This window comes from Polypterus senegalus, chromosome 10, assembly GCF_016835505.1.
Source record: "Polypterus senegalus isolate Bchr_013 chromosome 10, ASM1683550v1, whole genome shotgun sequence".
In the NCBI taxonomy this organism is placed as follows: Eukaryota; Metazoa; Chordata; class Cladistia; order Polypteriformes; family Polypteridae; genus Polypterus; species Polypterus senegalus.
The window spans coordinates 133437730-133453551 of NC_053163.1; the positions used below are offsets into that span (position 1 = coordinate 133437730).

A 15822-nucleotide genomic window follows, 5' to 3' on the forward strand; every position below is an offset into this window, starting at 1 on the left:
TTCTCATCCTCCTTGATCTGAGTGCAGCCTTTGACACTATTTGTCACACTACTCTTCTCACTACATTAACTTCGATTGGCATTACCCACACTCCACTAGACTGGTTCAGATCCTACTTCTCAGGCCGCACTCGGTTTGTTCAGCTTAAAACTTTCACATCCCAACCCACCGCTGTTACTTCAGGTGGGCTCTGTCCTGGGGCTCCTCCTTTTCATTATTTACCTCCTTCCCCTTGGTAATATCTTTCGTAAATATAACATTACCTTCCACTGTTATGCTGATGACACCCAGCTCTATCTCACTAGCAAACCTACTGCTTCCTTTCCACCCTCCTCCCTAACTGATTGCATAGCAGAAATCAAATCCTGGTTTTCTTCAAACTTTCTTAAATTAAATAGTGACAAAACTGAGGTTCACCTCATTGGTACAAAATCAACATTATCCAAAACTGATCATTTTTCATTTGTTGTTGATAATTCCTCTGTCTCTCCTTCCCCACAGGTTAAGAATCTGGGTGTCATCCTTGACAGTACTTTACCCTTTCAGTCCCACATCAATAACATCTCCCGGTCTGCATATTTCCACCTGCGTAACATTAATCGTATTCGCCCCTCAACTCACTCCCCACACCACTGCTATCCTTGTTCACAGCCTTGTCACTTCTCGTCTGGATTATTTCAGTTCCTTTTTCTTTGGTCTTTCTCACAAATCTCTTTATAAGATTCAACTGGTCCAGAACTCGGCTGTCCGCATCATTACTAGAATGCCCTCTATTCACCATATCACTCCCGTTTTGCAGCAGCTTCATTGGCTTCCAGTTCAGTTCCAAATTCATTTCAAAATTCTCCTACTAACTTTTAAGGCTCTCCACAGCCTTGCCCCTCCATATCTGTCTGACCTCCTCCATGTTCCCATTGCCTCCCGTACCCTCAGATCCTCTTCCTCCATCCACATGACTGTCCCTTTTGTCCGTCTAACCACTATCATTCAGTTGCTCTGCTCCCCAGCTTTGAAACTCACTACCATCTGAGCTTAGAAATATTGAATCATTTTCACTTTTCAAATCTAAACTTAAAACTCATTTGTTTAAGACTGCTTTTTCTCTTTGATTACAATTGCTCTGTCTGATTTAAACTTTTGTATTTTACTTTTGTTTATAATCTGTGTTTTGTCTGTTGTTCTGTGTCCTTGAGTGTTTAGAAAGGCACCTACAAATAAATAAAATGCATCATTATTATAAAAATTCTTATCCACATATTACCTTCATCTCTTGCCTGCTGCCTTACTTTAAAATAGTACTGATTTTTTTTTTTCATTTTTATTCATTAAGGTGCTGGAAAGCTTTAAAATCATGGACTACAGTCTTTTGCTTGGTGTTCACAACCTGGACCAGTCTGAAAGAGAGCGTCAGACAGAGGGATCCCAGAGCACAAGTGATGAAAAGAGACCCATGGGTCAGAAGGCCCTGTATTCAACAGCCATGGAATCTATTCAGGGTGGTGTTGCCCGAGGAGAAAGCATTGACACTGATGACACGTGAGTGCCAGACCTCTGGCTAGAGTAAAGAGAGTTAATTGCCTGAAGTACTAACATTTCTTTCTGCTTGATAGGATGGGTGGAATACCTGCTGTAAATGGGAAAGGGGAGCGTCTCCTGCTCTACATTGGAATCATTGATATCCTGCAGTCATACAGGTACAGTTAGTGAACAGTGTTCACATTTGGATTATTTGGTAAGAGTTGCTGATAGTTATTGCTTTAGCCATGTCTGTTACCTTGATTCTGAAGCTTGTCTTGGGTATACACTAACAAGAATTTGTACCAATGATTTCTTATTGCTTTTTTTCTCAGGTTAATCAAGAAGTTGGAACATACATGGAAGGCCCTAGTTCATGATGGGGTAAGACATCCTCTCTCTTTGTGTATTGAGCAGCACAATTCTTATTTCAATATGTTCTGCTTTAGTGACCCCTCTCTCACCCTCTCCCATAGGATACTGTGTCAGTACACAGACCCAGTTTCTATGCAGAACGCTTTTTCAAGTTCATGAGCAACACTGTTTTTAGGAAGAATTCTTGTGAGTATTCATGAAAAAATGAACTAATTCTGTCATCCCTTTCATGTGTGGAATTCAAGATTCAGGGGGACAATAGGGATACTTGACTATACCAAATCTTCTGCAAAGCACATAAACTCTTTTTTGTTTGTTGTACAGCTTTGAAATCCTCGCCTTCAAAAAAAGGACGGGTTGCGCTTACTGTGCCCAAGTATTCTGGACCAGGTGCTGCATTTTCTGCCAGCCAGTTGCCCTCGGAAAAGGATGAAAACATTTATGACCTGAGAGGCGCTAAGAGCTTTCCCACACTTGAAGATGAAGGTATTGGCAGGGGAATGGTATACTGTACTGATGTTAATAACATCAAATGAATATTTTTGGACCAGAAACAAACTAGTGTTTGATGTCCCTCTTGCTTCAGTGTTATGTGTAAAGGATTCAATAAATGGATTGTGTCCTCAAGATGAGCCCCTTTATAGATACAATTCGTGCTTCTTAATATATGTCATAAAGATGGTTTAATAAAATGAGGCTTCACTGGGAGCAGCTGTAGTAGTCAGTAGAACAGGAACAGCAAACTGAATCCAGTATTGAAATGTTGTGTTTCAGGACGGCCAGATTTACTGCCTTGTACACCTCCATCATTTGAGGAAGCTACAACTGCATCCATAGCAACAACATTGTCCTCAACGTCACTGTCAATTCCAGAGAGGTCACCATCAGATACTTCTGAACACCCACGGTATAGGTAACCCTGTTTTATTGTAATAGGCAGCATATTGGTAAATAATATTCTGACAAAATATGAACAATGCCGCTGACCAGTGTATATTCTTTTTAGGAGACATACACACTCATCAGGTCAGGATGTAAGGTAGGAACTGTATTCTATATTTTCCAGATCTTTGTTTTTATTATTGGTTTTGAGCAGAGTTTCTGATACTGCAGGGTTTCATTATGTTTTGTACAGATCTCATGATGACGAGCTGCAGCAGATCACTGTGGAAGTGGAAGTGAAACAACATGACAACGAGGTGGCTGCCATTCCTGACATGTCACCAGAAAAAAGGTACAGCACAGTGGGAAAGAATGAAGGGAATACATTCATGTGCTGAACAGTGAAGTCAGCTAAGCAGTTTAACGTTTATGTGACAGTTCCAAAATAAGTCATTACTAATCAGGCGACAGTCATAGACATCATTTTAGGGAATATTTAAACCAGATGCTTCTATTTATGAGTGAATGGGCTCTAATCTTTGCTTTCCCTGTGATTTTCTTTCCTACAGTGATACAGCATCTGCATCTGCCTCTGTCCCACCAAGTCCTAAAGTGACTGTAGAGCTGGACTCTGCCAGCCAGGTGTCAGAGACAGTTAGTCATGAATCTGAAGAGGAAGTGCCCGTCACAGACCTTTATTTTGTAAGTAACCAATAGCCCACTTCCTTTTTCCAGTGTGGTGTTTTATGTATGTTTTCCCTTGGTCTTTGAACTTGTGTTCATCAGCTTAATGTTATACCTAGTACTGGGTTGCTCAGCCTTGTCAAATTATATGGCCCATTGCAACAGAGATGTAAATAGATTGTGATTGATCAACAGTCAGTAACATGACTGTTCTCTGTTATCAAGTAATCAAAATTTATTTTTCCTTATTTGCATATAATATACTTTGATAAATGAGTTACATGGCTGCTGTACAATTGTCATTATGGTAACATGGATTTAAAAAGATGGATGGGATAAGAACCTACATGGTACATCTTTAGCTTGCCGCAGGCTGTACTTGAGGATACATCAAATGGAGACTGAGGGATCTACTGTAAAATCTCTCAAATGAATCACCAAAACAGCAAATCTGCATTGAAAACACTGATGAAATGTTAATTTATTTACCTCTGTACTTTCTGCCTGATGGTATGGTTTAGCTATCCATGCATATGACGATAGCCATACCATTAATGTTTATATAAAATGATTTCCTACTCCTCCACCTCCTCAGCATCTACACAGTACATATCCAACATCTGTGGTGCTACAAATTAGAGTTTCTGAAACTGTGTCTGTCCCGCAAGCTTTCCAAAAGAAATTAAACAAATAAACACAAGTAAGACATATATTTATCTTAAATATCTGTAGCATAACCAAATAACCTAGTTGTCAGTAATAGAATTCCCAGGCTATCCCACTCCAAAAAATCATATCTATGTAGAAAATTAAAAAGAGAAATTCTAATAAGTAATCACAGGAGGAAGACTACAGAAGATGAGCTGATAATACCATTAGAAAAATACATTTTTTCACCATTTATTGGAAGTCATTACCAACACTTCAGTTTGTACTTCCCAGATTTATTGTCTTGTGTTTTAAAAACTTGTACTGTAAACATTAGAGAATGCAGAGAATCACAGCAACACTTATACAATGATAAAATAACAGACTGTACATACTGAACATCGCCATCAGTAAAATAGTACCTTTAAGACCATCTGTCTTAACATGTGCTAAATAATATACTATAAATTATAAAGTGCCATAGCAAAATTATTACTGTGTCTACCAGATAGGTCATGTTACACCCTAAAAGAATAGATGTTTGAATTTTAACATGCTTAGCTTGTTAGTTATGATTATTATTTATAATATGTTGTATAATAGTAATTGAAACTTGATTTGTAGTAAAATAGAAATGTTTACTTAGTTTAACGTACTTGGACATTTGTTATGTCTAGTATTTTTTTTTAATTGTTTTACGACCTGCTGCAGTCTCCAGGGGCAGTTTTTGACTTGTTCCCGATGGTGCCACATTTTGCTCCACCCACTGCACACTCAAAGCCTAAAAGTTAACTTAAGTTGGTTTGACAGTATCATGTCAGTTTTAAAACTAATCTGTCTGAAGCTACAATTTTTATTAATTGAATAATAACAACTGAAAAACCACAATCTGGAAATACCATCTAAAAGTTGCACGTCCCATCCCCATACTCTACAATTTGTGACCAAGTGGTGTTGCAAGTCTTCTTTCTGCAGAACAGATTTGAATGCATCTGCATTTGTTAGTTTTCTTGTTATAACTCTGTGGCTTGTATGGAACGAGTCCCCTTACTTAGTGCTTAATGCCTGTCTAGAATTTAAAGAAGATGCAATAGAGATAAACATGGACTAATCACTGGCTTGGTTTCCTTGCAGCTCGGATTGAATTTTAATTTTCAAGCAAGTGTTAACTGTTATGTACTGTGGTATTACATTACCACATAGTTCACTTCCAAGTCTAAGCTTTCCTTTGACACTGTGCAGATACAGTAGCTTCTCTGTGTGAGTAGGCCCTCTACCCATATGGGACTTTAAAGTCCTCAGGCAGTGGTTGTATGCTGAAGTGAATAACTCTGGAGAAATGTTTTTCAAATTATGTAACCTGCACTAACACTGGGTTTGAATCCCACAGGGAACAGGGTGAAGCATTTGACACCAGCCAGGCGTAAGAAGATATATGGGGTGCGTTTGTTCTTAAAAAAAAAAAAAAGACAGCCTGGGTTTGTTCTTGAAGTGCTGTGGTTTGTTAAACTATAGGTGCATGGCTTCCACAAGCTGTACTTGTGTTCCAGCTTTATATTTGGAATGACCAATTTGTGACTTTGCAAATTAAAATGGGTAGAATCTTCAACATGGAGGATAAGGACACCCTCACACCAAGGAATCATAGCTGCTGCACCTTAAGAAATCCTTCCATGTGCCTAAAAGAGAGAAGGCAGTAATTCTACCAGTGTGAGATACACTTTATGAATGCACGCGCACAGACATTTTTTGAAAAGAACGTTAGAATGAGAAAACATTTATATCTAACTGGTGTTTACAGGAAAAGTAGGAAACAAAATCTGTATGTGTTAATGTAAAAACTTCAACGGTAAGAGACTGTCATATCAGCAGCACTGCTCAAATCCACTAAATTGATCCACGGTACAAGTACTCCAATTGCTCACTTTTTTTTTTTATTCTTTTTTTTTGGCTCTTATGTTTCACTCTGTTTACGTTTGCTTCTCCTGCTTTGTCTTTTTCTTTGTTCTGTCATCATCTTCATCACCATCATCGCTCACTGCTTCATCTTCATCACCCGGTGCCTGGCGGGCAGTTTTCAGATGGGCGGTACTGGATCTGTTCACCGGTGCCGCGCCGCGCCTGCGTAAGTGGTATCCAGTTTAAGATTAGTAAATTGAAATTTTTTTAACCCGGTGGTACTTTTGGGAATAGGGGCCTCATTTAGTTTTGGACTGGGTGCCTAAAAATTACCTACACATCTGCAGCTCTATCACCTCATCTAGGGACTGATGATGCAGTTCATCATTATACCAGTACTTCTCATCTAGGGCTTTACCTACCATATGCTAACTCATGGATAGATCGGCTCCCAATTTTGTTTATTTAGGCTTTCTTTTACATTCTTTGTTAAAACAATTAAACATAATCTCTTGCAAAAGAACCTATCGAACTTATTAACTTCTGTGCCTCCTTTTTGATGCAACTGTGTTGCACTGTCTGGAAGTCCAGAGCAGATGTGCCCTATATTAGATGCTCAGAACTACTTTTGCATTTCTACAGTGAACCTGAAAAATTGTTTGAAAGTTATGCTGCAAATGCCATTTACTTGGTTGTTTCATGGTATACCATGAAATAACTAGTCTTAGTGACACATATGGTCAGTGTCAGACATGTAAGTAGTTCAGAAGATTAACATGTACTGAGTCAGGGAAACTTCACAATTCAGTGACTTAAACTCTACATTGGAAAACTTAAAGCACATTATTCGCTAGGCTATACTTCCTCCTCAGGAATATCTTCATGCATTCTTTTCAAAAAGCTAATCCTCACAAATTCCTACATTTTGTTGTCTGTTTTGTTCTACTCCCTCTTTGTCCCTGTCTTCCTTTTGTATTTGTTCATTTTCACACTCTCTCTTTCTCTCTTTCTCCTCCGGCTCTGTCGCGCTGTCCCTCTTCTCGCCTCCTGCCATTGCAGCCTCCGGAGGAGAGGACTTGGATTTATTCTCCTCTTCACTATAGCTCTCAAGCACACTCCGTTTCAGACGGGGAGGATGAAACAGTAAGTCTGATCTGACCTTTCTGTGTACCAGAATAAATTAAAAGAAATTAACAATATTTTGATGCAAAATATATCTCCTCCCTGGTTTGGGGCACCATGTGGAAGTGAGTTCTGTTCTTCCAGCACACCCCACAATTAGCCAGTGGTCTGTGGACTTGGAATTTTTCTTGGATATTCTTTCCTACCCCCATTTTTGGTACCAGTTCATTTCAAATGGGTGGGTAATGGGAGTGATACAGTAGTTGCGCATGTGCAAGTGGGTAAATTGTTAATAAAGGAAAAAAAATAGCCCAGCTCCTTGCCTGACATCATTTCTTTTGATTTTTTTTTTCCTTTGCAGTAATTCCTATGCAGACTTCAGGGTGATTTGTGAACAGGAAGCATCTTAACTGGATGTTGATCTGCTTGGTTGGAACTGAAATCCTTATCCCAAAGGCTTCCAACAGAAATGGGGAAGTACATATTTGAAAACAAATAAGGACTTTGTCCCATTTCTAGCAAGCATCTTTTCTTTCTTTGTTCCTGGGAAAACACACAAACACACACACACACACACAAATATATATATATATATATATATATATATATATATATATATATATATATATATATATATATATATATATAAAACAAATTAGTTTGTAAATAGGCTGAAGACTGGTGTTCCATCATGACACCCCTTCCCCCCAAAAAACATTTAAAAAGCCAATAAGTATATGTATATCTGTATCACTTGAGACATTTCATAAGCTTCACTGGAGTTACTACTTTGTGTGAGTTCCAGTTTGTTTTTTAATGCTGTGAATTTTTTTTTTTTTATACTTCTATCTAAACCAATGCCATGTTGGCCTATGCATTCCTCCTTCTGCTCCACCAGTCCTTTAAAAGATGGATGTAGGTTTGATGGGTATGGTCATGGATTTGTTATGCTTCTTTTTAATTTTTTTCCCTCTCATTATCACAATTCTGGTACCACCATTAAGAGTGACTAAGTTGTCGTAATGTGGGGTGGGAGTGTCTTACAGTTCTTATTCACCAGATGAATATATATGATTGGGTGGTATGAGACAATAGTGTTTCAGGCGTGTTAAATTTGGCTTTGGGGTTGGAGTCTATGGCTTGTAAAAACTGCTGCATGCAATGTTTTCAGCCTGAGAGTGAGGGTGGAGTTAGGAGAACTGGAAATGAGTGTCTGAGTGTGGGAGTTAGTGGTGACCATATACTACTAGGTAAAGCCTTGAAGCTAACGGCTAAGTGAGGCATAGGCCAAATCTGACTGTTCTTCTTGTCAGTATGCACATGTCTCGTTAACTATTCTCTTAATAGCCCTTTTAACATTTGTCTATGCTTAGTTTTATCTTGTTAAATTGTGAAACTCCCCTCTTTTATGCAACCATGTTTAATGGGGAGAATCTGTAGAAGTTATCATGGATCTGATTTTCAAGCAAACATGCACACACATACACACACACACTACATTGTACAATGTCTCTGCTTTTATAATGGGGGGGTATATGTATTCCTTTTTATTTTACAGTGTTTTTCTAAATTCATGATATAGTGTTAATCATGTGTTTTTCTACATTTTATTGAGATTATTATGGAGAGGGGTTATAGGATATGCTGCTAACGCAGGGCAGTGTGTTCAGGCTACTTCTCGTGTCTCTTAGGTCCAGGTCATTTGAATCAATGGCGTTTTTTTTTTTCCTGTTTCTGTAAGTGCCCCAATGCTTACATCCTGGCTGAGATTTTATCTTTTCTAATGTTTGGCCAGATCTCATTCATCTTTTACATTCCTCTATATTCACATTTTTCTATTTTAGGAGAAAGTTGTTGCTATACATTGTCATTTTACATCTATGTGAACAGCTACTAATGGGACCAAAAACATCCCTCCCATCTGGGCAATTATGCCCAAGCCAGCATGGAGGTGGTGCATTTCTTCATGTTCATGCCTTTAAAGAAACAGTTTTGTTTATTCCTAGTGTAAGAAACTTCAGTTATGGTATAATATATAATATGTTACTAAACCATTAGATATGCAAGACACTTCACATGAGAAGATATTTAGTATATTTTATGATACTGCTGTTATCCTAACAAAGAGAAATAAAAAAATGGTTTTGGAGCAGGTATAATTGTATACCTAAACACAAACAAATGTAGTAGGCGAAAAGAGTTTGTTACTTTATTGGGCATTTTTCCTCCTTGTTTGAACTCTGTTAATTTTTCCATACACTATATATCTCCTCTAAAGTGAAGTAAATAAACCACAGTACACATTTTTTTTCATTGTCCCCCTGTCAAATTTACAGCTGTCTGAGCTTGTTCTTATGACATGGACATCCCAAGAGGCCAGCCGTGCTTGTGTCAGTGCCAATATCCCCCTGCCCTGTCTTCCCATATGCTGACCACTATAAAACAGGACAAGTACACTTGTACAGAGCCTTTTACCAATCGAACCACCTCCTGATCCTCCAGTCCACACATTCCTCAGCTGCAGTGGTCCTTCATTCTAGTGCCCAAAGGAAGGAGGGCTGAACACATCAAATTCAGAAATCGAAAAGGACTCCACATTTCTGTTAAATGGCTTTTCTGGTTCCATTGTGGTTAATTTCCAACACAGTTTTTAACTATAGACATTTGTCTGTATTTTTTGTTTAGTTGTTTACTGCAAAAAAATCAAGTCTGCATTTTAGACATGTGCTTTTCAGTCTTAAGATATTAAAAATGAAAAACAAAACATTATTGGGGGGGGGCATTAAAAAGAAGTCCTCTCTTGTAATTTATTTATTTATTTATTTATTTTCTCTTTTGTATGATGACTTTAATATTAAATACAATGTCAGCAGTGTAGGATTTTCCCCTATTTGATTTTCTGTAAATAATTAATCTATCAGCCGACAGGAGATGTAGCAGAATAATAGTGAAGTGGTGTTGATGTAAATTATTCCCTATTTTGTCTGTTCCTGAGAATCCACATGAATTACCTGGAAGATCAGCTTTTCTGCTGCAAGCTCCCACATGACATATGTGACTTTACCTCTGTATAAAGTGTCTGTACATTATCTATTTAAAAAGACTGAGGAAAAATAAAGTAATATATAGAGAGGAATCATGGAATCATTTGTGTTTCTTTACATTGTAGTCATTTTTATTTTGTCTGATAGTGTCATCCATTTGTTTCAAGAAATATTAACGTCCCAGGGTCTGTTTTGCTGCAGAATACACCAAGGTGTGTCTCACTGACTGTCTGGATTGGCACCTTTGGAATTTAATACTGAAGAATCAGGTCTGTCCTAATTTGGTTTATGATGACAATTATTGGTCATAACAGGGAGTGGCTCCCCACTGTCTATGTAAAGCTCTTTGTGTGTTAGAAAAGTGCTCTGTAAATCTATCGGGTTGGCTAGTTATCATATGGGGCCTTCTTTGTCTGTTTCTGTGTCAGTCTATCTAGATAGAAGTGGCTGCACAAGTGACTTTATGATTCACAATTTTAAAGTGCTTAAATTCACATTATGGGACTGGTGACCCTGTTGGTGAAAATGGTTATATCTGGAATGTCTCTTTCTTTTTCTTTCTAACTAGGATTTTTTTCCTTCCTTGCAGAAGTATTTGGAATTCATTTACACAAAAACCGAATCAGTATAGTGATGTCCGTAACTTAAGAGAATTTAGCCAGCATAATACACATGAAGACACAGAAGCACTTGTGGAGATTTTGGATTGGGTACGCAGAAATGTAACAAATTCTTTGAAATGCTTTCCATTCACAGTTGTGGTCTCGTCATCATACTTCCCCATCTTGAAGTACTGTTTGCTTGCTAGTTTAATTTCAGCAGACATCAAACTGATAAAACAGTATCTTTTTGTATGAAAAAAACTGGTCTAACAAAGAAGCACTAACTGTACTGCCAGCCATTGCTCCATGCTTTGTACTGTATATTCATGATGACTGCTGTCTGAATTTATTATTTCGGGAAAAAAGAATTGGTTTGTGACTGAAAACGTTACTTGATTAGTATAAGTATAGTTCACAGTACTTCATCAGGAGTTGCAATTGATGTTGCTGTGACTTAGGACTCCATGTTGTTCATCCCTTTCTTAGTGATTAATTTATATAGCCTTTTTCTGACTTGCTCAAAGCATTTTACATAAGCAGTGGGGAATCACTTCAACCAGCACCAGTGTGTGGTATCCACGTGGATGATGTGACGGTAGCCACCAGTATGCTCACCACACATTAGCTATTAGGTGGTGAAAGGGGTGAGAGACAGTTAGAGAGAGGATGATTAGGGAGCCAAAGTGGATAAGGTTATAGTGGGCAATTTATCTGAGACATCAGGAAAACCCTACTCTTTTAAGATCTTTTATGAGAACTGAGACTCTGGACCTTGGTGTTATGTCTAATCCAAAGTTTGGTACCAAATTTTACAGCATAGTGTCCTTGTCACTGCATTGGGGCATTAGGACCCATGCACGGACCACAGGGTAGGTGCCCCCTGTTGGCCTAGGACCTTTTCTCCCAATTTGTAAAAGAATGATGTAGTGAAGGCCAAATAAAGGGATCAAGATTTTCTATAATTATGTAACATTTACATGTGGCAGCAAATGGAGTAACACTTTAACCATTTGGTGGCCACACTGCTTGACATTCAGATTTTTTTTTTTTTTTTTAAGGTGAAGTATATTGTCACCTACAGTATATAGTATAGTGAAAGTCTTACTTGCACTTCTCATCAACATGTAACACATTGGCAGCCTTGAGCACCATGATTAAAAATGTGAAACTGGGTACACCTAGTGGAGTGATATTTCAATTCCCACCTCTGGAACAGCTTCTTGCATTCCAGGAGAGGTCAGGGACACAAAATCTGAATAAGGCCATGTTCAAGAGGCAGCTGCCAGGAGCCACAAGGTTGTTCGTGACTCTATTGGTAGCAACTCTAAGATGCCATTGGTTGATCTTGTTGGCATGGAAAAATGCTAAAGCAGAGTCACCTTTGCTATGTTAGCAGGAGCATCTCTAGATTTAACTAAGAGGTACCTGCATCTCTCCTCGGTCTCATCAGACTATGATATATAGATAGATAAGGTACTATATGATAGAAAGAGAACGAACAAACTGTATTTGTTCCCTGGGGAAAATGTTGCTTTTTACAGAAGCTCATATACAAACGCACTATAGTCTGTACACACGGTAGAATGACTAAAAATGAAAATAAATTCAAAAGAAAGAAAAGTTCTGACTTGGCTGGCAGTCCTAGTGAGGCACTATGGGAGCTTATTGCTGTTGGTGTAAAGGAGCCCCCGTTGTGTTTCTTGACACACTTCTGCTGAATAATTGGATGGCTGACAGTCCTCAGAGTCTCACAGAGATGATTTACAGCATTGGTCATAATGGCACTCAATTTTGTTTTCTCCTTTGCTAAGACTACTAGGGAGTCCAGAGTGTGTCCCATTACTGAGTTTGCCCTTTTAATTAGTTTGTTGATTTGGTGGGCCTCTCTTGAAGTGACGTTACTAGCCCAGCAGACCACAGCATAGAAAGGCACAGTGGCCATCACAGAGTTGTAGAAGATGTGAAAACGTCACCAGCCAAATTTAAAAAGAGCCTGTACTGCCATTTTTTATATACACTAGTTCCTCGGTGTTATGAGACCAGTCCAGCCTGTAATTGATGTGGACCCCACTCCACAAATAGTCACCAGGTGTAGAGGATATTTGATGAGGTATAAGTCACTAATCACTTCCTTTGTTTTGCTGATGTTAAGTTGGGATAAGAATTGATACCTCCAAATTTGAGATTGTCTTATCCTGGGAGAGAGTGGCATGTTCCTAACAGGTGAGTTGAGCAGCTGCCCCAAAGTGAAAAACCCCCAAGTACATTCTATAAGTGGGGGTGGAGCCTAGTGTGAGATGGACTAACAAATCCGTACAGTGGCAGCAGACCATGGTGGTGAAGCAGAAAATAAGTACTTGGATAATTGGTTCACTACCCATCTTCACCTGCAGACATGCAGGTAGTGACTGAAAGAATGAGATGGTAAACACAGTGTTGTCAAAATGAGTTTCCTGCACAGGGTCAGAAGGGTAACAACATAGAAGTTTGTTGTGAAACTGCTGCCTCTTCATATTCAAGGGGAGCCATTTGAAGTGGATTGGGCATGTCCTGTAGTTATATGCCCACTTTGAGCCTATCACGGGCGATTCAGAAGGCACATACGACTGGCAGAAAAGTCAGTCTGACTGAGGACAAATGTGAGGTATAGATGCCCTCGGCTGGCCTGGCAGCACCTTATTCTTCTGTAGAAGGTGTTGAAAGTAACTGCTGACGATTGGTCTGGTCAGCCCAAGTCAGTATGTCCTACTGCCAGGACAGTGACAATGATGAAGAGTAACTCAGTTTGGACAAGTAGAAGATTTGAATTTGAGATATTGGAAACATTACATTTTAATGACTCAAAATTACAGGTATCACTCTGGGAATTAACGTGTAATTTCTGATATCTTAACTTGTGTCAATTTTACTGATTCAAACTTTAGTACTGAAAATGCAGATGTGCCTAAATCAACTCTTTAGAAGACAACAGGTAAGCCCCTTAATTAATCTATAGAAATTGTATATCTGCTTGTTTTTCCGTTTGTTTGTTTGCTGATCATGCTAAAAGGATAACCAATTTGTGCTGAATTCTGCATATGTGTTACCATTGGTCCAACTTAAAATAGACTATATATATGGTGTAGCCAGGGAAGAGGTTATAGGGAAGCTGGGGCAACTCAAATAGAAGTTTAGACACAGAGACTGCAGTTCCCATCAGGCAGCAGGACAGCACCAGGGCTGATGGGAGGACATGGTTATCATTACACACAGAGTTTTGTAACGGCCAAAGTTGGACCTCATCTAAGACCGCATATCTTGTATATAAACATCTGCATGTAGAAGTGTGTGTGTGTCTGTCTGGCATGCCATTGCCAGAAGATTTGCTGTGCCAGCACAGTCTCAAAAGGCATGGAGGAGACAGGCAGTTACTCTAGGAGAGCTGGACAAGGCCGTAGAAGGTCCTTAACCCATCAGCAGGACTGACCGGTATCTGCTGCTTTGGGCAAAGAGGAACAGGATAAGCACTGCCAGAGCCCTACAAAATGACCTCCAGCAGGCCATTGGTGTGAATGTCTCTGACCAAACAATCAGAAACAGACTTCATGAGGGTGGCCTGAGGGCCCGACGTCCTCTAGTGGGCCCTGTGCTCACTGCCCGGCAACATGGAGCTCAATTGGCATTTGACATAGAATACCGGAATTGGCAGGTCCACCACTGGTGCCCTGTGCTTTTCACAGATGAGAGCAGGTTCACCCTGAGCACATGTGGCAGATGTGAAAGGGTCTGGAGAAGCCGTGGAGTACGTTATGCTGCCGGTAACATCGTTCAGCATGATCGGTTTGGTGGTGGGTCAGTGATGGTCTGGGGAGGCATATCCATGGAGGGACACACAGACCTCTACAGGCTACACAATGGCACCTTGACTGCCATTAGATATCGGGATTAAATTCTTGGACCCATTGTCAAATCCTATGCTGGTGCAGTGAGTTCTGGGTTCCTCCTGGTGCATGACAATGCCCGGCCTCATGTGATGAGAGTATGCAGGCAGTTCCTGGAGGATGAAGGAATTGATACCATTGACTGGCCCCCATTATGTTTCGGTCCCTCAGATGCCACCAGGTTGTACCTCAGACTGTCCAGGAGCTCAGTGGTACAGATCTGGGAGGAGATCCCCCAGGACTCCATCCATTGCCTCATAAGGAGCATGCACCAGCCCCAAACTGAAACCCCCCAACTGAAATTGTCAGGCATGCATACAAGCACGTGGGGGCCATACAACCTACTGAGTACGATTTGGAGTTGCTGCAATGAAATTTTGGCAAAACGGACTCGCCTGCCATATAATTTTTTCACTTTGATTTTCGGGGTGTCTTTGAATTCAGCCCTCTGTAGGTTGATCATTTCATTTCAATCAAACAATGTGGCATCCTTCCATTCCTAACACATTACCCAGTCCATATTAGTAGAGATAGCCAGCAGGATTTTTTCCCTTTGAGATCTGATGTGTCTTCAGAGTGTTCTTTTAATTTTTTTTGAGCGGTTTGTATTCAGTAGGGTTGAAGTCGGGGTTCTGTGCAGGCCATGCAAGTTCTTCCGTGTCTGCTGGCTTTGTGCTGAAGGACACAGTCGTGCTGGAACACATAAGGGCCTTAGCCAAACTGTAGCCACAAGGATAGAAGCTCATAATTGTCTTCAGTATCTTTATATGCTGTTTTGTTAACGAACGGATGGACCTGCCCAAACTTTAGAAAACAGCCCCTGCCATTAGCCCTCCTCCACCAAACTTTGCAGTGCACACTAAGCAGTCTGGAAGGTCGCATTCTCATGGCAGATCTGCCCATCAGCCTGCTAGATCCTGAGCGGTGACCTCTCCACAGAGCACATTATTCTGTGCTCCAGAGTCCAATGGCAGTGTGCTTTACCCCTCCCCAGCCAACGCTTGGCATTTCATATCATGAGCTTAGGCTTGTGAGCAGCTGCTTGGCTATGGAAGCCCATTTTGTGGTGCCGCCCCACACATGGTTCTTGGGTGGTCTACCGCTTTGTGGCTGAGCTCTTGTTGCTTCCAC

General features: G+C 40.0%; 1 protein-coding gene across 5 annotated transcripts in view; it reads left to right on the forward strand.

The window, feature by feature from the left end:
* pip5k1ca (phosphatidylinositol-4-phosphate 5-kinase, type I, gamma a) overlaps nucleotides 1-10261 on the forward strand; it is a 65415-nt gene extending 55154 nt beyond the window's left edge. The window contains exons 8-19 of one of the 5 annotated variants that reach the window (XM_039766713.1): nucleotides 1331-1536; nucleotides 1611-1694; nucleotides 1851-1899; nucleotides 1992-2076; nucleotides 2215-2376; nucleotides 2665-2803; nucleotides 2897-2929; nucleotides 3026-3124; nucleotides 3342-3474; nucleotides 6179-6229; nucleotides 7063-7146; nucleotides 7487-10261. In XM_039766713.1, the coding sequence (XP_039622647.1) occupies nucleotides 1331-1536; nucleotides 1611-1694; nucleotides 1851-1899; nucleotides 1992-2076; nucleotides 2215-2376; nucleotides 2665-2803; nucleotides 2897-2929; nucleotides 3026-3124; nucleotides 3342-3474; nucleotides 6179-6229; nucleotides 7063-7146; nucleotides 7487-7489 (1128 nt within the window). In that variant the 3' untranslated portion in view covers nucleotides 7490-10261. Of the gene's footprint in view, nucleotides 1-1330; nucleotides 1537-1610; nucleotides 1695-1850; nucleotides 1900-1991; nucleotides 2077-2214; nucleotides 2377-2664; nucleotides 2804-2896; nucleotides 2930-3025; nucleotides 3125-3341; nucleotides 3475-5494; nucleotides 5545-6178; nucleotides 6230-7062 lie in introns of all 5 variants that reach the window. The other 4 variants (XM_039766716.1, XM_039766715.1, XM_039766714.1 and 1 more) reach the window with 4 other exon arrangements.
* The last annotated feature ends 5561 nt before the right edge of the window (nucleotides 10262-15822 follow it).